The sequence below is a fragment of the Boleophthalmus pectinirostris genome, unplaced genomic scaffold (genome assembly GCF_026225935.1).
Source record: "Boleophthalmus pectinirostris isolate CB_2022bp ecotype Guang Dong unplaced genomic scaffold, ASM2622593v1 HiC_scaffold_391, whole genome shotgun sequence".
NCBI classification, from domain to species: domain Eukaryota; kingdom Metazoa; phylum Chordata; class Actinopteri; order Gobiiformes; family Gobiidae; genus Boleophthalmus; species Boleophthalmus pectinirostris.
Window position 1 is genome coordinate 1 of NW_026571351.1, and position 25,000 is coordinate 25,000.

A 25,000-nucleotide genomic window follows, 5' to 3' on the forward strand; every position below is an offset into this window, starting at 1 on the left:
CCTGGAATTGGTGATCTCTACTAAACTAAATGGATAAGGTAGCTGTCAACTTGAAACCTACTGCTTTGTGACATCAAAAGGTGGAACAGAGCATTTTAAGCTTTAGAGATATAGACAAGACACAACTCCTGGTATATCTTAATGAAGTAACAAAATTATAAGCTCACAACAAGAGTCATTATAGGACCTTAACCCTAATAACAAAAGTACACTTAAATCATGAGATTGCAATAGATGACCAACATCTTCCCAACACTGGATTTAGAAAGGGAAGAAGAAACAGCCAATTTATACCTGGGGCAAAACTAAGAAAAAGAAGAAACAAAAACACAGAAGAAGTTGCTGGAGGATCAAGTCTGCACAGTAAATCAAACGCCAGGTATCAACAGAATTACAAGACAATTTTATGTAATTACATAGTTAAATATGAACCAGTTGCACCAGTACTAAACCGCAAATAGTAAAAAAAGACTTCATAGGAACTAAACAGGGACTAGCTGTACCGTGACAGAAAACTCAGAAACCACACCTGTAGACTTGCCCTTTACTCTTTCAAGTTCTTACCAACGTCAAACTCGAAACCTTTCTCAGTGAATGTGTGGCAGCATCCCCCGGCCCGATCGTGCTGCTCCAGAACCAGAACTCTTTTTCCAACTTTGGCCAAAAGCACCGCGATACCCAGTCCTCCAATACCACTGCCAATCACCACTGCATCCAAGTTTTCTGGAACTTTACTGGCAACAAAACCTGTAAAAACATGGTATATGATAAGGATACTGATTTGACGGAGGTACGTTCAAATTAGCGTGTATTTTTTGTTTCACTTCAAGACTTTGGGATAATAAAGTAAAACAAAAACTGTGTTTAGTTGTGTTAGGGACTGGGCGCTTCATATTATTTGGGTTGTAATGTCAAAGCATGTTTTAGCCATTTTTTTTAAAATCTCAACACGTACAATCAAATCACACTACTACCTTACCTTACTAATACTATATTATTAACTACTATAACAGTTATTTTTAAAAGACACACTGAGCAACTTTTTCTGCTTGTGTCCATGAAAATGTGGTTTATTTGCGTGATAGTGTCCACAGTATGACATTAAACTTATTTGACGAGCAGGAGATGCCACAAAGCGAAGTTACAAGTCAGATCTGTGGAGAGGTGACATCAGGATCCATCTTTCACAATGTATATTTTTAGCATTTAAAGCAACTCTAATAAAAAACATACAAGATAGTGAACTTTAGTGCCATACTGTGAGACATTTAAAGCAAATAATTTACAAACAGGACAAATAAGACGAGCAGGTTTACATAAAACTAATACTGGCAAGGTACTATTTTTAGGAGAGACAGAATTCTCCGTATTTACAAAGATAAACAAAACCCAAACGCACTTACATGTTTATCTTGATTACGTTGACAATTAAAATGCGTCTTGCGCGTGGGACATTACGTAACGTATCGGCATCCAACGCTATCTTAAATTATTTATCAGCTAATTATTGCATCACAGTTAACTACCTTTCACCTAGATTTGCATGTTTATATAATACTAATATGCTTTACCGTTTGTGTTATACATTGTTTGCAATCATAAACAAATATATATAGTCATAACTCACCTTGCTTTAGCACTTTGTTTTTCTCCTTTCTGGGCACGATCTCTCTGACCGGTTCGCGGCTATCCCTCTCAAACGGATTGGGCCCAGGCGTGGTAAAGATATATTTTAATATTAGTGCAAGCAAAGCTGCACAAAATATTGCAACGCTGATCCACATCGTTGCGACGCGTGCATCCACTACCCTTGGAGAGAAGGCGGAAGACGCACAGTGTAGGATTCCAAGTTGCCAAACCGGATTGCAAACATCCAACCCCTTTAAGAACACCCCAAGGTACAAAATATGTTCCAACCTGGCAACCCGGTCCAACAAACAGCATTGTGTAATCTCTGAACCGCCCACGGGCACTCTCATAGGTCCAGTGAGACCATGTCATTTCAGACAATAAGTCCATTTTACAGAAGAAGTGACAGTCAGTGGTCCAACCCCAGATTGTATAACTCAACATGTAGTAGAGTCAACTGAAAGTACTTCAGTAAAATTAGAGTACAGAAAATATTACTCAAGTAGGCCTGCAAATAAAAAGTAGTCAAAATAGCTATAGGGTGGAAAAAGAAGAAAAAAGGGACCCAGTGTTACTGTACAAAATCTGTAACTTCTAGAAACAAAATAATAAAATAAAATAAGTTGATTGTAATTTATGAACTCTCCAGTCTTCACAATATATTTTAGTCACTTTTAGATATACAGTATGTTTAACACATATACCCTGCATATTTAGGCAGAGTTCTTCTCTCAAAAGGAAAACTCTCTGTTCCACCTTGTGATGTCATGTGGTACAGGAAGTGCTCCACCATGTTTTTAAACTCCAATAAAAGCAATGTCAATTTAATTAAAAATTTGCCACATCATTGAAATGTTAAGAAGAAAAAAAAAACAGTAGCTTCACAATAACTTCCTAATTTTATTTTTTGCTCAAAAAAAGAGAGAAAAAAAATCACCCACATCTTCACATTCTTCTCTTGTAACACTCCATGAAACCAAATAAGAACCATTTGCAAATAAACTGAAATTTTTATATTAAGAAACAACTTCAGTTCACAATGTCCTGCAAATGTATTTCATAGGGACAAAGTGTCAAAATCCACAACTATAACTAAATCTGAACCTGATTAAATACAAACCGTGTAACATTTCTGGTGTTGGGTCCACCATATACTTGTTTCTATGACATTTTATCATTTACTTTATTATGGAGAGATTAACACCTATCTGTGGAACACTACAGGAAAGCAATAGCATCTCCATGGAGATGAGCCCACACCAGAAAAGTCACACAGTGCATCTTTACATTAATAAATTATTCCAACGGTGTTTAAATCTCAAACTTAAATATGAATTTTGCTCCATATATATTTTGCATTAACTCACTAATGAGTAAAAGAAGTGGAAATTGAAACTAGGTCCAGTATAACCAAAACAGCCAAGTCTTTACTGAGAAAACCTTCAAGTAAAGTCCATCTTTGTGGTGGATTAAAAGGCCCAACTCTGATTCAGGTCATAGACTGAACTGGTTTATTATTAACAGTCAGTATTTCATTATTGTCTAAATCACGCTTCTTCTGTTAGTGCAGTAATCCTAATGAGAAATGAAATAAAACAGCGCTAACAAATGTAGCAGTGTAAAATGTATGAATGATACTGAATACGGGGTGGAAATTAGAAACAAAAAAATACTAGGGTTGGGCGATATGACAAGAAAATGTATGTTCAAAGAGACTTGACAATAATTCCAAAACATGTACTTAATTAAAGGGGCACCATGTACGCTTTTGTGTAAAAGAGTCCAAAATCTTATATATTTTCTATAGATATGTTATTGTTTTGCCAGGAATGTTCCACAAAATCTCCATGGAGACAAGCAAGTGACTCCAGCAAACCAAGTATCTTCTGGCAATATAAAAACATATGTAATTAAATACATGAAAGATACGCAAGTTTACATCGTACTGTGAAACATTCCAGGCCAAGCAATAACATTTTCATGAGACTTGCAGATGCCAGACTGGAACCTCCACCAGAAAAATTACATGATGCACCTTTAATATCTTAATTATATCTTTAACCAAAGCCAAGCCCTCAGAGGATGAAAGGCTGATCAATAGGAGGAGAGTGTGGGGAAAATTGGCTGTGTTTGGCATTAAGATACCTTAAATAGAAAAGCAACGAACTGTGTTATAATATAACCAAAACAGAATCACATTTCTAAAACAATATGGTATTATATTATCATATCTTAATTTTGTGTGTTCTTTTTTTAAAGACAAAATATGTAGTTTTTGCTCATTCTGTCTTTAAAAAAAACTGACAAAATAATAAAAAGAAGGCTGAAAATTTCATTAATAGGCTATCAGTGTTTCCCATTAATATGAGACTACGGTGGCCCTTCAAAGTCTAAAAATAATTTGAACAAAAAACTGGCAAAATAAATTGTACTTCATATATTTAAATAAATATTATATATTTATATATAAATTTTTTTGGCTCTTCTGATAAATTAAGACTTATTCTCCATACAGTATATTGCAAAGTGTCCAAGTGTTTTTTCATCAAGGGTCACATATATCAAAACACAGACGATGCAGAAGACTGACGGAGCGCCATACACTGGTGTTCAGTACAATAAATCATTGAAATATGTGCATTTATAAGCCCCTAAGCCATAGTTTGGACATACCTGATCAGTGTTGGGAAGTAGCTGATTATATGTACAAGAGAATAAGTAATCTGAATAATAATTTTGAATAATTCTATTCCGTACAAGTACTTTTTCATTTGGTGGTACTCAGAATATTTTTCTTAATTCAAAGGAATACATGGTAGTATCTCATCGCACAATTTGGTCTTCAAACTGCACAGAATGAGACAAAAAAACAAAACAAAAAACACTGCTTTTGTCGTGCAGGGATGTGTGATTTTAACTTCTCGGATCAGTGATAAATGACTGCATAACAAACTGAAAGCCGTTTTTAATCCTATGTGGTGTTATTACTCTTATTCTAATTTAAATATAACTCGAAGTGAAAGTAATCCAAGTACTCAGAATACAGTACTCTGGTTGGCCTATGTATCAGAATACAAAAACAGGTATTCAGTATACTAAAAACATTCTCAAAGTATTCTTCCCATCACTGTATCTGACATATTGTATTGAATAAAATGATGAAAATATGGACCGCTTATGCCACCGTAGCCTCTGTATAAACTGATGGGAAACACTGGGTTACTGCCATATTGCCCACACCTAAAGTAAATTATTAACCGTAATATGAAATGTAACAAAAGCCCTTATCGTTTTGGCATTTACTCATAACCCCATTTCATTTTGCGTTGTTTTTAAAAATGTTTATTTCATTTGATTTTTTTCTAAAACCGGACGCTAGACTTGAGTTTTGAAAAGCATTTCCAACATTTAGAAGTGTTTTGTACCTGTTAGGATTGCAGTGTCTTGTATATGTACACAGATAGGATTCAGCCAACAGTGTATAAGAATGATCAGTGCAAACCTTATGTCTTTCTGTATTATGCTATGTTATGTGGTACAATCAAATCAGCTTTCATTTGTAATACAGTTGAACGGGATGGTAACTACAATGGCTTAAGGTCCATGTGATTCAGAGGAGAGGCGGAGAAGACGCCCCCCTCTGGCTGGCAGCGGTAGTGCAGGACAAAGTTCAAAAAGTAAAAAAAGAGAATAGATGGATGCTTTCTCATGAACCAGAAGTGTCAGTCATCTGCGCAGTGGGACAGTAATGGGGCCGTCTCCTGGGTTTACACTGTTCATGGCCGATAATATCACTGCAGTACCAAGCCAACCTGAAGACACAAAAAAACAAATCTTTTTATATTCAAATATACAGTGCCAAAAATTTGGAGACACACTCTCGTTCAATGTATGTAAACATTTGATATACATACAGAAGACATTAAAAATATGAAGTCAGATATATGGGATTATATAGCAAAGACTAGTGTTTTGTGGGGCTTTAACCTCAATGCATCTACCAAAGTATTTCACTATGCCATTACTTTATTGATTAGGTTCAAAATAGTTAAAAGAGTTCTTCAGTATTCTTGTAATATTTTCAGTTCCAATATCAACACTTCAAAATGTGTTATTGAGACAGGCCTATATCTGTATAACTCTATTGATTATGGCATTTGCAGTTCAGTAAAGCAAATAAAGCAATACAGGTCTGTCATTTAATCAGTATGACAGCAGCATCTATAGATTGTGATGCAGTGACGGCATCGTTTAAAAGGAAGAGAAGAAAAGATTTGTACCTAATAAAAATAATATGCAAACTGTAATGTTGCAGCAGCAAGAAAAAGCAGAACTGTCATAAAAAATATTTGTAAACACAAAGTAAAGCAGTGTCCGATTTGAAGCAATTATCCATTTGCAATTTCAAAGATGGATTGTATTAATAAATGTTTTAATGAAATCACAGAGCATACCTTTTCTGATCCCATGCTGGGACACTTCCAATTGTACAGATAATACTGTAGATTGCCATCTCCAATTCCAAACTTAAGCTTCTCCAAGAAAGTCTTATTTTCCATTAAATCCAGTGCATTGAAGACATCGAATCCTTTCTGTTCATAGATGAAAAACAAGAGAACATAAAAATCATGTCATATGCAAAGAATAAGATCATTTTAAAAAGGTCCCATATTACACAAAAGTGAGCTTTTAGTCATGTTAGAACATTGTTACCTTCTCAAACACATACCTGGTGTGGTGTTTGGTTTCATTTACATGTTTGAGTAATCCTGCATTATTAATCTGTCTACATCACCAAAGCTCAAAATGTTTAGCTCAACCTTGCGGTGTCATGAAGCCATAGTTACCTTTACCAAGAGACTGGCAATTCCAGTGCTGAAATAATCTAATTACATGTGCAAATTAAAAAAACAAAACTCCAGGTACGTTTGAGATGAGGAAACAACACAACGTGGATCAGAAAATAGCATAATATGGGCCCTTTAACACAAAAAAGGGGCCGCACCGATTTGGCCAGGATGAGGGCGTCGGACATGAGGTCGAGCAGTGGGGTGGTGGTGTGCACGTTGTAGAAGGAGTAGGCGGCCTTCAGGCTGCGGTGCACAGGGTGGTTCATGATGGTGGAGGGCAGTGTGTAGAAACTCAGGAAATCAGTCACTTTGCCATTGTTCTGAAAAAGAAAGTAAGAAAATACTATTCAAATGCAGTACAGAAAGATAAAATACTAAAAAAAGAGCACTATGTAACTTTTCTGGTGGAGGGTTAGGCCACCTGCTTGTCTCCATGGAGATGCTTTGCTCAGAAATGCTCCAAAGTACTTCATAAAACATACTGATCTAGCATTTATCTCATTATAGATGTTAATATGCACAAAAATGACTTCAAAAACATGCATTCTAGTTATTGGTTACCAGTAGTGGAATCTCATACTGCAGAACATTCCAGGCAAAGAAACAGCACCATGGAAACGTGAAGGTGGAAAACTACTAGAAAAGTTACATAATGCGCCTTTAAGTTAATGAAGCCAGTGATACATATTAAGGTAGACTGGTCACAATATGATCATGACATTAGCCTAGTGCTAAAACAAAGGACCATATATAGTGATTTACACTTACAGTACTTGCATCTAATATTAAAGTCTAATACACCTTCATAAGAACAAAAATGTAAAATTTATTTAATTTTTAAATTATGAGAATGGTAAATACAACAATTTTTAATAATGATCTAATTATCTAATAATAATTAGGATTTCAGAAAAGTATATCCCTGAATAAATTTTTTCTTACACCTAAATATTGATATTAATCTTACTCATCTTATTGATAAGATGAATGTTTTGAATTTAGGTCATTGCATGTATTACAGTGCGTATAACATCCTAAAATAACACCACCTTTTTAAATTACCTCGACTAAGAAAGTGTCTATGATGTTCTCTCGGGGCAGCAGCCAATGGGACACCTCCTCCTGGTTCATCACAGGCACCAGGTTAAACTGACTCAGATACTCGTTCAACAGGCGATGCACCACCGGCACGTCCTTTTTGGTCATGGGCCTCAGACCTGACGTCTTTGGGGCCTGGAACAAACGCAGGGAGATCAGTAGGTGAGATGAGGTCAGTGTCAAATGATGTATTTTTAAAGGGGTCAGTGTTTGAGTGGCCCACCTCAGGCAGACGGTACAACTTCATGGTGCGCTGCATAGTCATGTTTCTGCTCAGATGAGAAAACTTCACCTCGATGAGCTTTCGGGGGTTCAAAGAGCGATGCCAGTACCTGCACAAAAGAGAGGAATAAGCAATGTTTAAATAACAATTACAAGCTGGTTAGATTTTTACCAGTGTAAAGACATATGTCTTAGATTAGACCAGTTTCACAGAAGTGTCTGATTTGATACTGAAGAGCAATAAGTTTGTCTTACACCTTTTTGATACCAACTCCATCAAGTTAAACGCATCTTTAACTTTACACATTCAATTTTAACATTTGTATGGTTTAATTCCAGCCACACTGTGACAGATGTTGATGCAAATTGGCCTATATTTGTTGTCTTGTCGGTTACAAACTAAGCTCCCTGCACTAGTTTCAAATGTTTCCACAGTAAGTGAGCCATATGTAGGCGATCCTGGTACATGGTCCCAAAATAATTAAGTAACATTTAACTGAACATGAGACAAGAACGGAGGCCAAGTCATATTTCATCCAAATTCACTTCAAATTTAATCATATTCTGTTGGTGAACATCTGACAAAAAAAATAATGTACTAGTCCTATATAGCGATTTTCCAGATGCTCAAAGTTGCTTTTCATGCATTATTTATGCATTCCATACTGTGTGGTGGTATTCTACTTAATTTATTTATGACCTTATAGATGCAGGGAAAAGTTTGAGAACCACTGCTATAGAGTATAGTGCATTATATGTTACTTATCAACTTATTATTATTCAAGATATGAAAGTTGTAACAATATATTTTGGGGTTCAGTATTTATCATTTGTACATCTTCTTAGCACTACTGGAAAATTTGGGGTAATGTTTTGGCTAAAAGAAAAAGATTTGATCTGTAAGACGTTGACTCATGAGTGACTCATTACAGATGCAAACTAATTACTAAAGTGTTTCATTCGGCTATTTATATATTGCAGCTCATGTTTTTTTATAATATTGTAGATTCAGAATATTTTGTTGTGTTTTAAATCTGCTTTAGGGTTATTGTGTCAGTGGCTTACATTAGTTTCAGTATTATCGCTTATCATCTATATTTACTTCAGCAGTAGATCGCACTTCAAATTTTGTCACCACGACAGCCCTACCTGCATGTGCCGACGGGTTTGGGCAGTACCACTCCAGCTGTGTACACCGCCTGAAAGATGCCCTCACGATTCACTCGTCTGGTGATCTCTCGGATCAGCACCGGAGCCACGCGTTTGGACCGAAGCTTCTTATGGACGCAAAGGAAGTTTATCTCCACCATTTTCTTTTCTCTAAAAAACAGAACCACATCTCAATCAATTACACAAATAAAGAATAAGGTAACTTCAACAATATTCTCAGGATATATTTTCATATGTGCAAGATAGATTTGCTGCTTACATGTCATAGATACGTATATTAGCCGGGATGGCACTGATGAAGCCGACCAGTTTTTGGTTAGAGTTTACCCGCACCCCACAATGCCATTGGGGCAACCAACCGGGAGGCCGCAAAGCCCTGAGGGGGAAAAAAAAATACAATACAATATAATTATGCCAGAATTAGCCCAATGGATATTTTCCATCTGTAGTAATTGGCAGGACAACAGACACTAGCACTGTACAGACATTCAATAACAAAGCAAACAGTAAACACATTACAACATGAGAGTTACACAAAGTGATCAGACCTTATTACAAAAGAGCAGCTGAATGCTTGTTTTGACAAAAGTAAAAAATCTAATCTAAGTTTCTATTAAAAAGCATAATTCGTCTCTCCTCTTAACCACACTGAGCGTGCAGCAAAGCTACAGTCTGTTTACAGAAGTGCATAAACTGTTCGACATCAAATGGAAAGACAAAATCTCACCAGAGCAGGAACTCGGGGGAGTAGTCAAAGCGAAACATGTTGTCATCGTCTTCTACGTAGTTCTCATTCAGAAGTGTGTAAAGCTCTTTAAGCTGAATATGAGAAAATGATGAAGCATCAACAAAATGGTTATTGGAGTCAAAATCTAAATGATTCACCATGTTGAGACCAGAAATGTACACAAATTATCCAAAAAACTATGCCTGTCACAATAGCAAAATTTTAAGTACAGACAATAACTACTGAAAGTCATTACGCCCAAAATTCTTCTATATGCACAGTATTATTAATGAATATGAGCTGCAATAAATACATGAAACACTTAATGAGTCACAGAAGTTATTTATTCAAACCTCTATGGCTCAAATCTTATGGTAGTACAGAAAGATAAAACAGTTCCCCACTAGTACAAAGTACCCATGATAAATACTGATTGCCAAAACACCCATCATATATTGAATGATAAGTTAATACAGTAATTATCGTCACAGGCCTAACAAACATTTTAAAATATATTATGGGTTTTTATTTTAGCTTTTCTTACCACTCCAGGGTCGCCCAAATCCAGAGTGTCCCAGCAGAAGCCTTGTGGGAGGCTGTAGGGCTCCTCTCGGATCTGGTCTTTGTCAGGTTCAATGCAGCCGTGTGAAGTCACTGTCTCCCCTGAACGAAAAGAGCAGATTTAGAAAACAGTAACAGAAATATGATTCTCAAGTGTCTCATAAACCAACAAATAGGGCTGTAATGATTAATTGATTCATTGTGATTAGTCAATTATAAAACATAATTTGTTGTAATTTGATTATCTCAATTAACGAAGGACAGAGAATTCATTACCATAATCATCACGATCATCAGGGTTTCATCAATAATACACTTTATTCTGTAAATATTCGCGACCAGAAAGCCTTTAATATTAGTCTTTCTACATCTCCAAAGCTCAAAATACTCTGTTCCACCTTGTGTGATTTTCAAGTTAACAGTGACCTTTTACCTTTAGCTCAGTAGAGATGGGCAATTCCAGGACTGAAATTATCCAAACGATTCTTGTGAAAGTGTATTTAGTTTAAACACAAGTGAGCACATCCTTCCTACCACATAACATCACAAAGTGAAACAGAGTGTTTGAGAGAAGAACTCAATCTGTGTGAATGAAAGAAAACACAATTCCAGGTATGTTTTTTATGAGGAAACAAGATTATAACAGGTGAAAATACTGCAATACAGATCCTTTAATATGCAAGTTTACTGAAATATCAAACAACAGACTTGGAGAATGTTTTTGATGCCAAATTCTTACGTGGTAGAAATGTCAAAAGGAGGACATTTTCATAATATAGGCCATTAATTACTTACATAGATAAGTACTTAGTACTTAGATAGATACTTTATCATAGATAGTTCCTGGTCTTCCAAAACCATACCTAGCTTGGGCACAGGTTGCGTGTCCCAAAACTGGTAGCTCCTTCTAGTTGCTTCCTCCATGGTTTTGGCAGGGCCTTGGCCGACAGAGAACAATTCGATGGCCTTTTGGATCTCTTGTAGCTTATCCGCTGGCAAAGAGTTCACCTGTTTGGAAGAGCATGGGGTAAGTTACTCTCATGTGATCCCACAACATTCTAAGGGGCCCATAGTTTAAAGTGAGCCGAGGGCAGCTAAGGACTCTATGGTAGAATGTTTTGCATAAGTGTAAAAATGCTGTTGGTTAGTTTAAAGGTGCATTGTGTAACATTTCTGATGGAGGTGGAGTTCCATGAAAATGTTATTGATTTGCCTGGAATGTTTCAAAGTATGGTATTAAACCTTTCTACTTTCATGGAGACCAAACCAGACCAAGTTACAGGTCAGATCTGTGGAGAGGCAACCTTGCTCATAGTCTGCCTGTTTATCTAGGCATTTTTGAGCTATAAAACCACATGTAATTGAATAAATCTGACGTAGAGCTGTTTAAAGTCATACTGTGGAATATTCCAGGAAAAAAGACAAAAAAATGACCGCAATAAATAACACAAATAACACAAAGCCCTGAAGAAGTTAGTCGCAAAACATTGACTGCAAATTAAATTTCATGATAATGTCATTAAAGTGGTGACATAACTGAAACACTCAGATGCCTTTATAGTCTGTAGTAGGGCTGAAAATAAAGAAACTGCTTAATCACAACTATTCAATTGTGCACTACACAGCTTTTCTGATGGAGGGACTTCCATCAACTTGTCACCATAGATATGATAAACTGATGATGTGTATTATATTATGTATTGTATTATGAACCGTATGCTGCCTAAAAAAAAAAAAAAATTCCATTGGGATAACAAAAGTATCTATTCATTACCTCTGCCAAGGAGGTTATGTTTTTGCCGGCGTTTGTCGGTTTGTTTGTTTGTTTGTTTGTCTGTTAGCAACATAACTCAAAAAGTTATGGACCGATTTTGATGAAATTTTCAGGATTTGTTGGAAATGTGAAAAGGAAGAAATGATTTCATTTTGGGGGTGATCCGGAAGAAATTCTGGATTCTGGATCACTTTGAAATTTTAGTTAACATTGTGGTAAATGGGGCCAAAAATTGTGTTTCTCAATATCTCAGTTAATTATTGACCAAACCCCATGAAATTTGACTCAGGGATTGACAATGGGATCCTCTTTCATATTCCAAAGGCTGATCCGGATCTGATCCAGAAGACTGATTTTATTGCAATTTATATAAAAAAAGGGGGTAGTCCTTGGCGGAGGTCTGCGCTCTCTGAGTGCTTTTCTAGTTATTGCTTTGCCTGGGATGTTCCACAGTATGGCATTAAACAATTAGCTCTTGTACTTATTTCAATTACAAGTGTTTTTATTTCTGTTAAACTACAGCAAAACATTCATTATTACTGTAAACAGGCCCTCTTCTCCACAGATCTGACCTTTAACTCAGCCTTGTCATGTGGCCTGCTTGTCTCCATAGGAGATAGTTAAATTAAATGCCATTCTGTAGAACATTCTGAGGAATCAAACAGGTAGGGGACCCCTACCATAAAAATTTACATAGTGCACCTTAAACTTTTGCCCTCAATCTGATATTTTGACATAGAAAAGTATACAGTTAACCACTTGATCAAGAAAAAATGTCTTGCCTTGGCGAGAGGGTCCTGAGCTCCTTCTGTTGCACCAGATTTTTTCTTCTTTTTCTGCTTCTTTTTCTTCTTCTTGGTGCCAGAGTCTTCACCCTTGTCACTGTCAAAAAACAAATATATGGGTCAATATGAAGTCCATTATTAAGGGAAATAATAATAAACCTCTTCAAAACCATCTGGAAGATAGAAAGATCTCAAAGTCACTCTTGTCCAAGATCTGCCCATGACTCTGCGTCCTTGTGGAACTGATTAGTTTGAGGATTTGACCTACATTTTTAGTCCTGGGACACGCAGAATAAATACACCATCTTGTGACATTCTGTGGATGGATTGAAACTTGGGCTGTACTCAAACTACCGATACTGCAATACACATAACCATACAGAGTAGGCCTGTCATGATTTTGAAGCAGAAAAATAGTGCAATAAACAATAATATTGGAACTACTTAATGCCACTGACACAGAGCAGGTGAATCCTAATAAACTCATTTTTAAATATACTCATAAAAAGCCATAAGCTGCAACAAATAAATAACAAAAGAACCAGTAATTAGCCACAGAAAGTTTCTATTCAACCATCTTCAACTCAAAACCTTATTACATGAAAATGGCAAAAACAGGGTATCCCCAAGTTTGATTACCTCAAATTTAAGACTTTTTAAAAGACCTTTTTAAGACCACTTAAATGAAAATTAAGACCAACATCACACCCAACATGCGGGCGAAAACCACCAGATCCAATTCTAATAATGATCAACCAACTACTGCATCTAGAGCCACTGTGGATTAAACCTACACTTCCCCATGATCCTTCCAGTATGTTCCTCCACTCTATTGATGGTTTACTCATCACCGTCGGTGCCAGAAACCAAAGTATTGTTTGCACATATTTCAAATTAGACATTTATTCACATTACATGATTTCACATTGTTGCTGTTTTTTTTCCCCCTTCGTTTAGCATTGTACTGTAGGTTGGTTGATTTTACAAAAAAAATAGGCTAATGAAATTTAAGACCTTTGTGAAAAAAATAACACTTGGAAAACTAAATTTAAGACTTTTTAAGACCTTAATTTAGGAACATGAAATTTAAGACCTTTTTAAGACTTTTAAGACCCCGCAGCTACCCTGAAAAATCTCCCTGCTATTGCAAAGAAACTGTACACATGATAAATATTGAGCCCCAAAATATATTGTTCCAGCTTTCATATATTGAACGATATATCCATATAGTAAATATTGTGACAGGCCTAATTCAGAGAAGCACGATGCAATACTTTTGACAATGTTAATTCATTATAAACTGACAAAATATACACCTATATTAAGGCTTAAGATGAAAAACTGAGTTATTGTGCTGACATTAAAGGCACTGTGGAAACAAAATTACAATGTATTTTGTATTAATTTGGTAAACTTTTGAGACCTCCATTCCCCATTAATACAGGAGACAATGGTGGCACTCTCATAGCCTAAAAAACAACTTGGACTATATTGGCATAACAAAATTAGACTTTGTTGCTTTGTTGTATTATTATAAACTTATAAAAGAGACTAGACTGGTCAAAAATGACTGGTTAAAGATTAAATATAGGGAGTAAGTGATATGTATGCTCCACAAATTGAATGAAATTGAGTCATTCAAATAAAAATGATTTGTGCCACCATAATCTTAACCAAATCTATATGAAACGGCATTCTGGACCCTTTTCAAGGATATCATTGCCTTGTATTGGGACACATATTGTATTGTGAGGTTCTTGGCAATACCCAGCACAAACTGAAACAATTAACTCATCTTATTTTTGTAACATTTATGCTTGACATGTTTTTGCAGTAATTTTGAAACATGGGTTGACAGAAATATGTTCTGATCAAACCACAAGTATACAAAAGCAGCTGTCAAATAGTTTCCATAGTCAGATTTTGATTTAGAACTTATTTTCCAAAGTTGTATCAACAAAGCACATTTTCTGGTCCAAAGCTGAGCAACCACACAGCCCTACTCCACTGCCTCATCTTATGTCCCTCCTGAGCCTCCGTACTTACACAGGATAATCTCATTAGTGTCCGTGAGGAGAGCGTGGCCTTGCCCTGGGTCCGGCCGCACAGATGGTGAATCACATGACCTCTGCAGAAGGAGTGTGTAATGTATGTACGAGCCAGGGGTCAATGAGTGGCTGCTACAGACAATAGACAACAAAGCTTTGAATGGTTTGTTCCACAGCCTTCCACTACATCACAGTTCATCGCCATAATCAAGCTTTGTTTTCTAGTCTAAAACGAGAACTCCATATTTGCCTCAATTCAATTAATAGTCATTACATTTCTTTCACTGGAGCAGCAGCCAATTTCATTAAAAAATCTGTCATTTTTATGTTGCAATGGGTAAAAAATTGAATCAACTTCCAAAGCTGCCCATTGCAGCAAAATCGAGATATTGTGTATAGTGCGTGAGATTGGGTATTGGTAGATACTTAAAGCTATAGTATCGGAATTGGTATTGGAACTGAAAAAGCCGGTGCATCCCTAAATTGTATAGATTACTGGGAGTGGCACATGAGGACTGATCATTTTTTGCATAACCTACAGTTAAGTAAACAACAGATTTGGAGATATTAGAGTTTCAATATACTGCTATGGGGTGATACCTGATCCAAAACGATAATGATCCCTGACTGTTCAGTAGCCTATTTGTATTAGCGTACCTTTCTGTTTACTCTGTCAGCTTTAAAAGACTTTATGTGAGAAGATAAAACCATTACTGTTTTAGGTGTGTGTGTGATCCAAGCTAACTGAAAGACAAGGAAAAAAGATTGGACCTAATTTTTTTTTTAATAATTGACACTAACTAACTACTAAATGTGTATAACTACTACATTAATGTAGATGGGTGCATGCATCTGTCTCATATGCAATGATTTATTATTCTGTATATTTCCGAAAATACAACTGATTTTAAAATGCAAACAAGACACACCTTAATTTTGATCACACATAATTCATTTGGTCAGTTTATTATCAGTTTGTCCGCTGTCAATTACCAAAGCACACACAAGCTAATATCGATGTGTTGTCTAATGCTCAAAGCTAGTATATTTTATTACACGTTTAATTGGGCGAAGTATTAAGAGCTGGGTTATTATGTTGTATTGTAGTTTAATAAAGGCTCAACAAACATTTCTACGGTGGTAAACGCGTAACATCAACCTTGTTTGTTTCGGTTTCAGCTGTGCAGTCTGTGCCAAGACTAACACAATGGGGGTTTGACAGCTAAATTAGCCTGAAAGCTAACTCTTCAAATGTCAAATGAGGCTGCCGTCAAATGCATACTCTGCATGCTTACTCTTGCGACATGCTAATTATAAAGATTTTGAAGATTTTGTGATTTTGATACGTTGATAGACGTTCTGCCCCGCGCTTTTAGTTGTAATATGATGTTAGTTTTGGCTAGCTTTCAAGCACATTTTTTATCCTCAATTAACATTAAAAGCTAAACTAGAGGAAAGCGGCGTTGAGCCCACCCAAATGAGGAAGAGAACTCCACGACAGCCAATCAGATCACAGAATGAGCAAACAAACAAGCACTTCAACCAATCAGGTAAAGACAAGTGGGCGGGATTACTGCTCCCAAGCGCAGTCGATTCTGGCTGCTCGTCTGGCTTTCATTCTGTTATCTCTAAGCTAAAATAACGCAAAAAACGTGGCAAGTTTTGCATCGCTAAGATGACAGAGAGTGCCATTTACCCATCGTCAAAGTGGTGCTCGTCATTTTCACAGTCGCTGCAGTGTCCGTGGTCTTCTACATCTTCGTTCTCCGGCATCGGTGCTGTCTCATTCTCATCCGCCATCTTCAACACGGAAGTGTGCAGCTGCCGCGTGCGTGCCCCTACGCCTTTAAAACTGCTTTGATGCCATTGGCTCAGTCAGTGCAGGGCTGCAAGTTTGTGATAGCCCCTTTTGCCCTCAAGTGCATTCATTGTGCCCAGTATACAACATAATGTGGGGTCTATATGAAAAGCTATGGGTTTGCAAATAACAGTCGTATTGTCTAATGGTATTATTTCTTTATTCAGGCTTATAGGACAGTAATTACAGCACTGTAATCAACTATGGTGGATGTTATTAAAATTAATCAGATACATTAATTGCACAATTTAGATTTAATTAGATATAACACAAAACTCAAAAGCCAGTCTAACTGATTCATATTCAAATCCTCCATGACAAAAACAAACTAAACTTTATCAAACTTTAATGTTTGAAACTCAGTGATGTCTCAAATCTTATTTCACAACAGTGTTTAACTTTGTTATGAAAACAGTAGATTATTTGCACACACAAAAGATGAAACAAAATTCACATTATGAATAAAGTTTGACACAGCTTCTAGTGTTATAATTGTTACATAATTTTTAAGTATTCAATGCAGAACATTAAATAAAAGTGCCTACAGCATGACGGGCACAGTTCAGTCAGTATTGTAAGATTCTGCAGTAGTGTGTAAGTAATATGTAATCCACTGAGATAAGCCTCTTCACGTAAAGCCACAACTTCAGCTTGCCGACACAGAACAATCAAAATGACAATTAAGAGGTTTTGTAAACAACAAATGTCTGCTTAAGATACAGTGTAGAATACTGTATGTAGCCTACTTTTAAAATCAGTAACAAAGTGCTTGATGTAGGAGATGTTTCAAGTAAGACTGGGTGTGCATCACCCATTGTTAAAATGTTGAAATGTATTCTGTTACAATACAACAAAATTACATTTAATATAATAATGCAAATTATTATTACATATTTTAAAAATTACGTAGTAATAATCAAACATGCAAGCATTATCCAGTTATAACAACACAAACATAAGTACATTCTCTTAAATATGTTAAATATTTTAACCTCTAATCACTTCATTAGAGTTAATACTGAGTTAATAATTAAGTATAAGTAAAATACTTCAGATTGTGTCACTGTATTCGATAAAATACAATATTCAGTGCGCTGTAGACACTCTCACAGTGAGTCATAGATCCAGCCTGAGGCACATCATTTGTTAAGGACTCAGATTCTCTCTTCCTTTGGACTCGTGGCTCTGTGTGAGTTGGACCACTTGAGGTCTGGTCCAGGACACTGGCACACTGCAGAAGCAGTGTTGCTGTATTCAAAAGCTTTGACCAAAGCTTTTTTTTTGGAATAACCGCTTAGCAGCCGTTTAGATTCACATCATGCTTTGCCTTTGGCGGTGGCCATTCGCTCCGCCACGGTTTTGATGGGAACTCCTCTGCGTGCCACTTTAACGTGCACAAAGAGAGTGGCTGGGGACAGACTGGAGCCATCTGCCTTCAGTAAGTGAACGTGCCGATAACCTGAGGACACATAATAATGGTTACTAACACTGGTGACATTAGCAGTGCAGTGTGAGGCGTTCACAGACCTGTTCGTAAACTCGTAAAAGGCAAAGTGAACTGTCCCACAAAGTCATTTTTTGCTGTGTGATCATGGTCCTCCACCACAAACCGCACCAGGGCCAGCTCTGGCACCTGCAGCTGGAAGCTCAGAGTGCAGTCCCACCTCGGGTTGAATCCTGCAGAGGGCGCACAAGAGCTGTAAATTGTCACTGTTCCTCTCATACAAACTACTGTAGGCCTTAAACAGGAAGGAGCACATGTTTACACAACAGTGAAAAATATATAAATAATCCATCCATAAACTGCACATATTCATGTGTTATTGATCTGATCTGGAGGCAGGACACATTTATGAACAAAAGCACAAAATTACCATTGTTGTCGATGCGATGGGTTTTGTTTTTAGCATTGTCTATGTCCACTCCATGGATCTCGACCCAGACGAGGGGGTCCACAATGGAGCTGGCCTTCTCTGTGTTGATTTTGGGCAGCTGCTGTGCTGAAATGATCTGATAAACAAAACATAAACACATCAGTTTAGGCCAAATACAACAATGCACTGGTCATATTTATTAAAAAAAAAAAATCTTAAGATAAGACATGTCTCTTTTAACATTTGGGTATGAATGTTTCTTAAATTATGAGCACAACCAGCTTTTGTCACTGCTCTATCTATGTGTCAAGAATAGTATAGTCTGCATAGTTATAGTCCTGAACTAAGTACTGTGATTGGTTTCATGGTTCATTTTTAACACCAAATCACTTTTTTTAACTGTAAACTAACACAAAAATCACATTCATTTTACACATATTTGTAGATATCAAACAAAAGGGTTAGCAGGTTATTATTATTATTATTAGTATTATTATTATATAAATAATAATAATACAATTTTTATATAGTGCTTTTCACAAAAACTCAAAGACACTTCACAATAAAGTAACACTAAAACAAGGACAGACAAAAAAGTTTAGCAGGTTCATAATATATACTTTATGAGACCTCAAGAAGACAATATAAATAGTTATTTACTAAGGACAACAATGAATCAGAATCATTGCAGTCTTTTAATTTATGATTTTCTAATTGTACCCATTCAGGCTGGGATTCAATCTACTCTACTTCAAACTACTCAATCTATACTTTATTGCATGGGAGAGGACAGCCGGAAACTATGCATTATCCTATCCAAATAAACACTTTAAAGTTTCACAGGATATGCAAAGTTTCACAGTTGTGAGGTTTCAGCCATGTTGCTAGCTCATCAAAAACATACCTGGAGTTGTGTTTTGTTTCATTCAAACAAATTTGAGTAATCCTTTATTATTAGTTTGTCTACATCTTCAAAGCTCAAAAAGCTAGACTCCAGCTTGTGATGTCATGAAGTGGTAGTTTTCAAGTTAACAGTTTATCTTTAGTTCAGTAGAGATTGGCAATTCCAGGGCTGAAATCAGCCAAATGATAATAGTAAGGGTCTATGTAATGGAAATGGAAATTAGCATTTTTGCTATTATCTGGCATATTTACACTGTAATGTTGTAGATGTTCATTAATATGCACTGTCCTTATTAAATAAATAAATAAATTAATTAATTAATAAATACATTAATTAATTAATTAATAATATGTAGTATTACCTTATGACATTATTACTTGTAGAGTGTCTTCTGTCTTGTATATATGTTTGTGTGTTAAACATGTATGAATGAAACAAAACACAATTCTGGGTATGTTTGTGATGAGGAAAACAATATTACAGCATAGATCAGAAAATAGAGTAATATAGGTCCTTTAAATGACATGGCTCACTCGTATAGTCAGTTGTGTGGGGACATGGCCAGGTCCTCCTCCTGTATTTTCAGGGTTAAACTCGGAGGAGGAGCTGCACATGAAGCTGGGTTTGAGTACATAACCACAACGACCGTTCTGAAGGAAGCGGCCCTGGTTCAAGTCCATCTGCTCCCCCGGGGTTTGGAAGTTCAGAGCCACTGCACAGAAACAAGTTCAAAACAGTGAGTGACAGATTCATGCATTCATTTAAAATTAGTTAAGGGCACAGAAGAAGCACAGAAATACAAGAAGTAGCTCTAGGTTCTAAAACAGAATTCCTCTATTTATGTCATCAAATTCCACCTAAAATTCAGGAACAATTTTTGAGGAAGGAAGGCATTTTAAACATTGATTTAAACAGTGATTTAACAAGATGAAAGTGCTACAGCTATACATAAAAAAATGTCTAGAGGAGTTCAAATTAGTATCACAAATACTGAAATGTGATCTGAGTAGCTTTCATTGTGTTTTGTCACATGGAAAGCTTAAAAGTGCACTTTGCAACTTTTCTAGTAGAGCCTCCACTACCTGCTTGTCTCCATGGAGATGTTATTGCTTGGCATGGAATGTTCCATGGTATGACATTAAAGATATACATCTAGCATTTATTCATTACAGGTGTTTCTATTGCTCAAAAATACAATAATTCTTTCTGTGAATAGGGACGACCCCCCCACAGATCTGAATTGTGATGTGGCGTACTGCTGCAACCTGCTTGTCTCTCTTGTGATTAGATCTAATTAGGTTTAATTTATCCTGTGGGACATTCTAGACAAAGCAGTAACATTTCTATGGAGACAAGCAGGGAACAGACCCTCCACTAGAAATGTTACACCGTGCACCTTTAAACATTGATTTTACAAAATAAAGTTTACAGATGTGCATAAAAAGAAATAACGATAAAGACTTAAAATCACATGAATACTTCGTTTGATCGCAGTAGCTTTCATTTTGTCATTGCTGTCATATAAAACTGGATATTGGTTTCTGGATGTGACCATGACTGACAAAACATAGTAAAAATGACAAACTGTATTTATGATACCAAAATCAGTGATATATAGAAGGATAGTTGTGATGTAAGATTTATTAAACTATAATAACTTATTATTGCAGTGCATACAAAATTACTTAATTTCATATATAGAGGTCAAGTTTAACTGCAGCAACGTATTAACTATTCACATATATACATTTACCTTTTACTGGGCAAGAAAATTACTCAGTTGCATTTGTGTCTCAGTCATGATTAATCTTGTTTTATAAAACCTAGTATGACTTGTTCAGTAATAATTTATTTTAATGCTTTCTTATTTTGCAAACACTACTTAACTTATATTGGGTAGAAAATGACTCTTAAACGAAGGCTGATCATTTTTCTTGACCTTAACCAATCAGAAACATATCAAATAATCTACAACTAAGGAAACATAAATACATCAAAACTAATCAACACAGCTCCATTTAAATTCACTATTAAGAGCTCAATGCACTTCAACTCATGTAGATTTTCTTCTTGCACAAAACACATAAGCACCCCCAGAATGGAGCGGCAGCTGTGAATATTGAGTGTCTCTTTCATTGACAAAGAATTTAATTAGCTATTATCAGAATCGCTGCTTCTCGGCTGGAGTACTAACCCATCTGGCAACCCCCATTCCACATTTCCTGAGGATCATAGTTGGACGATTGGAGACGCTGGCCGGAGGGGTAGATCCGGCTCAGCTGCCTGCTGTTGTGCCGTACAAAGAGCTTTCCTGCAAAATCAAAACAAAAGCACATACCATAAACCACTGGAGGTTGTTTTTCCATATTACAGGTCCTATATTACACAAAATCGACTCTTGTGAGCTTGAGGCCATGTAATAATGTTGCTACCTCCTCAAAAACATACCTAGTGTTGGGTTTTGTTTCATTCACATGTGTCTGACTAATTCTTTACTATTAGTCTGTAAACATCTCCAAAGTTCAAAATGGCCTGTTCCACCTTGTTGTAATGAAGCGATAGTTTTCAAGTTAACAGCTACCTTTTACCTTCTCCAACTTAGACTGAGATTTAGACTTAGACAAACTTTATTGATCCACAAGGGAAATTATTTGGACATAGAGCACACATCACAATAAATATAATAACAATAAGCAAAAATATGTATTTTAATAATGAATTCATAATAATAAGTATTAAAAAAACAAGCGAGATTGGGGCTGAAATGATCCAAATAATTCTAGTGAAGGTGTATGGGGTTTAAAAACACAGAGGAGCACTTCCCACATGGAGCTCTTGTATTACAAAATGACATCACAAGGTGGAACAGAGTGTTTTCTGTTTGAGAGAAGAACTCAGCCTAAATATGCAGGATCTGTGTGTTAAACATGTGAATGAAACAAAACACCATGTATGTTTTTGATGAGGAAACAACGTTACGTATAACATAGATCAGAAAATAGTGTAATAAGGGCCCGTTAAAGTGCACCTTAGCCTTTGTCTGAAATGCGAAAATATGATTATGTCCAGGGCTGTACCAGAGTCTTTGATCAGCTTTAGGGCATCGCTCTCAGAGAAAGAGGACATTTCATTTGGAGCTTTTTCATTTGTGTTTTCAAATCCACTGAAGGAGACACTACGGCAATATACCACCAGCTCTGATAGATCCTGGCTCAGTTTGGAAGAGACCTGCCAACACAAAACAAAACATGTCCATCACATACTGGTTTTGCAGATTTCTTGTTGTTAAGTAACTTGATATTCTTGTGCCTTCTTGTTTTAATAGTTACATTGTGACTGTGATTGTCTTTGTCTATTCTATGTGTACAGCATCAATTTAAAGTATTTAAAAGTGCTTTTTAAATAAAGTTGGTATGGTATACAGGTTACACATGGACAGCTACTATGGCACTTTATAAAAGGAATGTAATAATCAAATGTAATATTTTTCACTCTTTCTGTCTCATGGTAAGATATTTATTGCAATATTAAGAGGATTCTAAAGAGGCTAACAGTATTCCCATAGGCCTGTCTCGATTACTTTGTGCTCAGTATATGAAAGCTGGAACAATATTTTTTGAGGGTGAGTATTTATTGTCTGTACATTTTCTTTGTACTATGGGGACAGTTTTGGTTATTTTTTGGCTTACTTCATTTACTTCATCAATATATCGCAGTTCAAACTGTGTTATCGTGAGAGACATATATTTCTGTAATATTTCTTGCAATGAATTGCCTTAAAGAGGGGGCATTTTACTTCTATGGGGTTTTGACTGCTAATACATAATAAATTTAATAGCAAATAGCTAATACATAATAATACGTATGGGGGACATTTTAAACCTCTTCAGGCATGTTTTTTTATGGGGGAATGACATTATAAAATGGTAGAAAGGTCCAAAAAAATTATATATTTCATAATGGTAAATTTCTAAATGGAGGGACCGCCACCATGGAAATTCCACTGCATGGCATTGAACTTGTTTACGTTACATTTATTTCATTTTGAGTGCTTTTAATATTACACATAGAAAAAAAAAAGCATTTTAACTGTGACTGGGATTTTCGCTCCACAAACTGACCTAGTGTCACGTGCTACTCCTCATAGAGCTGGATCGGTTTAACCCCATACTGTGGAAAATTCTAGGCAATGCAATGACATCTCCATGGAGTCAAGCCTATTCAAAGGATTTAGATTAAGCTTATATCAGTTATCTTTATTTACCCTTTGCTGGCTGCACTGAAATTGAGTAAATGCACTGGTTTATGGGTCTGTTTTGTTGCAAGCAGGGGCAACAAAACAATGCATTCAGCCCATTATAATGTGTAACGTTTCACTGTATCCTGGTTATGCCTTTATGCCTTTAGTTTTTGCTACTTATTTTCAATTTATTATTATATATTTTTTTAATATTTTTGCTCTAATATATTGTAGTGTGTAAGCTACTGTGTCCAAATAATTTCCCATGTGGATCATTAAAATTTGTCTATACAGGTTCAGGCCTCTCTGACCTTAGCTGGGTCCCTCTTGGGGGTGTTTTTGCTGCTGGTCCCCAGATCCTCCAGGTCAGTGCTGGATGAGAAACTGGCCGCGCTCCCAGTCTTCGACAGTTGGCCCAGGTGAGGGGTGTGCTTCTTCCCCTTCACCAGAATACGATACTTCAGCTCCTAAAACACACAATAAACAAATAAAACAAACTAGATGATATCTTAAAAGTCCTTTATTACGCTAAATTGACTATTGTGAGCTTTAAGCCGCGTAATAATGTTTGTGAACAAAATTATAGGATAGATCGAAAATGGTGTAATATGGGATTTTTAAAGGTACATTATGCAACTTTTCTGGTGGAAGGCATATATTGGATATTATTGCTTTGCCTGAAATGTGCAATCTAGAATGGTGGTTTGACAAGAGTACACATCTCAGTGATATATTGATATATATACTGTACAGCTGTGGTTTTGCAGTTAAGTGCATTTTCGTATGATATAGAGAAGTTTTGTTATGTGTTAGTACCTCCGGAGAGGGCAGTTGGTTCAGGGGCTGGTCGGTCAGGGGTTTGGTGAGGAGCCTGTTGCCCAGAATGGAGCGGAGGTGTTTGGCCATGACGGCCTGCTGCTCTACAGAGCAGTGGTTCTCTAAAGACAGGACCAGAGGGTACGGAGACACCTGCAGATACAAACACAGAGAAACAGGAAAGAAATGCTCTGTAAGTGAAACAGGACAATAGTTTAAAAACAAAAGTGGATACGACAGGTTTTCATGCTTTTCTAATTACTACTTAGTTTGGAAGGACAGTATCTGTGGTATATATTATAGTTTTACATCAATCAAGTGGCAGTTTGTGGAAGAAAATTGAGAAGAAAAGTACAAAAATACAGGAAAAAGCAGTGAGAACTAAAATGAAATACCTCTACCAACACCAAAAACTCAATCTAAAAGGCTTGGTTCATTTATGTG

At 36.3% G+C, this 25,000-nt stretch overlaps 3 protein-coding genes across 3 annotated transcripts; all 3 read right to left on the reverse strand.

Moving 5' to 3' along the window:
- Positions 1-529: 529 nt before the first annotated feature.
- On the reverse strand, positions 530-1,911 carry LOC129411204 (all-trans-retinol 13,14-reductase-like). The gene is made up of 2 exons (XM_055161199.1): positions 1,628-1,911; positions 530-747 (listed from the first exon to the last, which is right to left on the reverse strand). Exons 1-2 carry the CDS (start codon positions 1,782-1,784, stop codon positions 545-547), a joined length of 360 nt encoding a protein of 119 aa, XP_055017174.1. The 5' UTR covers positions 1,785-1,911; the 3' UTR covers positions 530-544.
- A 598-nt stretch (positions 1,912-2,509) lies between these two features.
- Positions 2,510-16,677, reverse strand: nmt1a (N-myristoyltransferase 1a). Its single transcript, XM_020923829.2, has 12 exons — positions 16,561-16,677; positions 12,814-12,913; positions 11,121-11,265; positions 10,241-10,359; positions 9,697-9,788; positions 9,229-9,345; positions 8,949-9,119; positions 7,801-7,909; positions 7,542-7,712; positions 6,635-6,799; positions 6,084-6,221; positions 2,510-5,441 (listed from the first exon to the last, which is right to left on the reverse strand). The coding sequence occupies exons 1-12, from the start codon at positions 16,662-16,664 to the stop codon at positions 5,421-5,423; spliced, it is 1,452 nt and encodes a 483-aa protein (XP_020779488.1). The 5' UTR covers positions 16,665-16,677; the 3' UTR covers positions 2,510-5,420.
- A 201-nt stretch (positions 16,678-16,878) lies between these two features.
- Positions 16,879-24,709, reverse strand: LOC110159296 (1-phosphatidylinositol 4,5-bisphosphate phosphodiesterase delta-3-A-like; the record flags this gene model as incomplete). Its single annotated transcript, XM_055161200.1, has 8 exons — positions 16,879-18,181; positions 18,250-18,399; positions 18,597-18,732; positions 20,034-20,212; positions 21,695-21,811; positions 22,578-22,728; positions 24,052-24,207; positions 24,557-24,709. Coding segments are annotated over 8 exons (1,185 nt in total), but the record flags the coding sequence as incomplete, so codon positions are not given.
- Positions 24,710-25,000: the final 291 nt, after the last annotated feature.

Coding starts and splice junctions, on each gene's coding strand:
- LOC129411204 (XM_055161199.1), bottom strand. CDS start 1,784: ATGTGGATCAGCGTTGCAATATTTTGTGCAGCTTTGCTTGCACTAATA. Junction 748..1,627: donor AAACAAAGTGCTAAAGCAAG/GTGAGTTATGAC, acceptor ATGTTTTTACAG/GTTTTGTTGCCAGTAAAGTT.
- nmt1a (XM_020923829.2), bottom strand. CDS start 16,664: ATGGCGGATGAGAATGAGACAGCACCGATGCCGGAGAACGAAGATGTA. Junction 7,910..8,948: donor AAACCCGTCGGCACATGCAG/GTAGGGCTGTCG, acceptor TCTTTTGTGCAG/GTACTGGCATCGCTCTTTGA. Junction 6,800..7,541: donor TAGACACTTTCTTAGTCGAG/GTAATTTAAAAA, acceptor TTTCTTTTTCAG/AACAATGGCAAAGTGACTGA.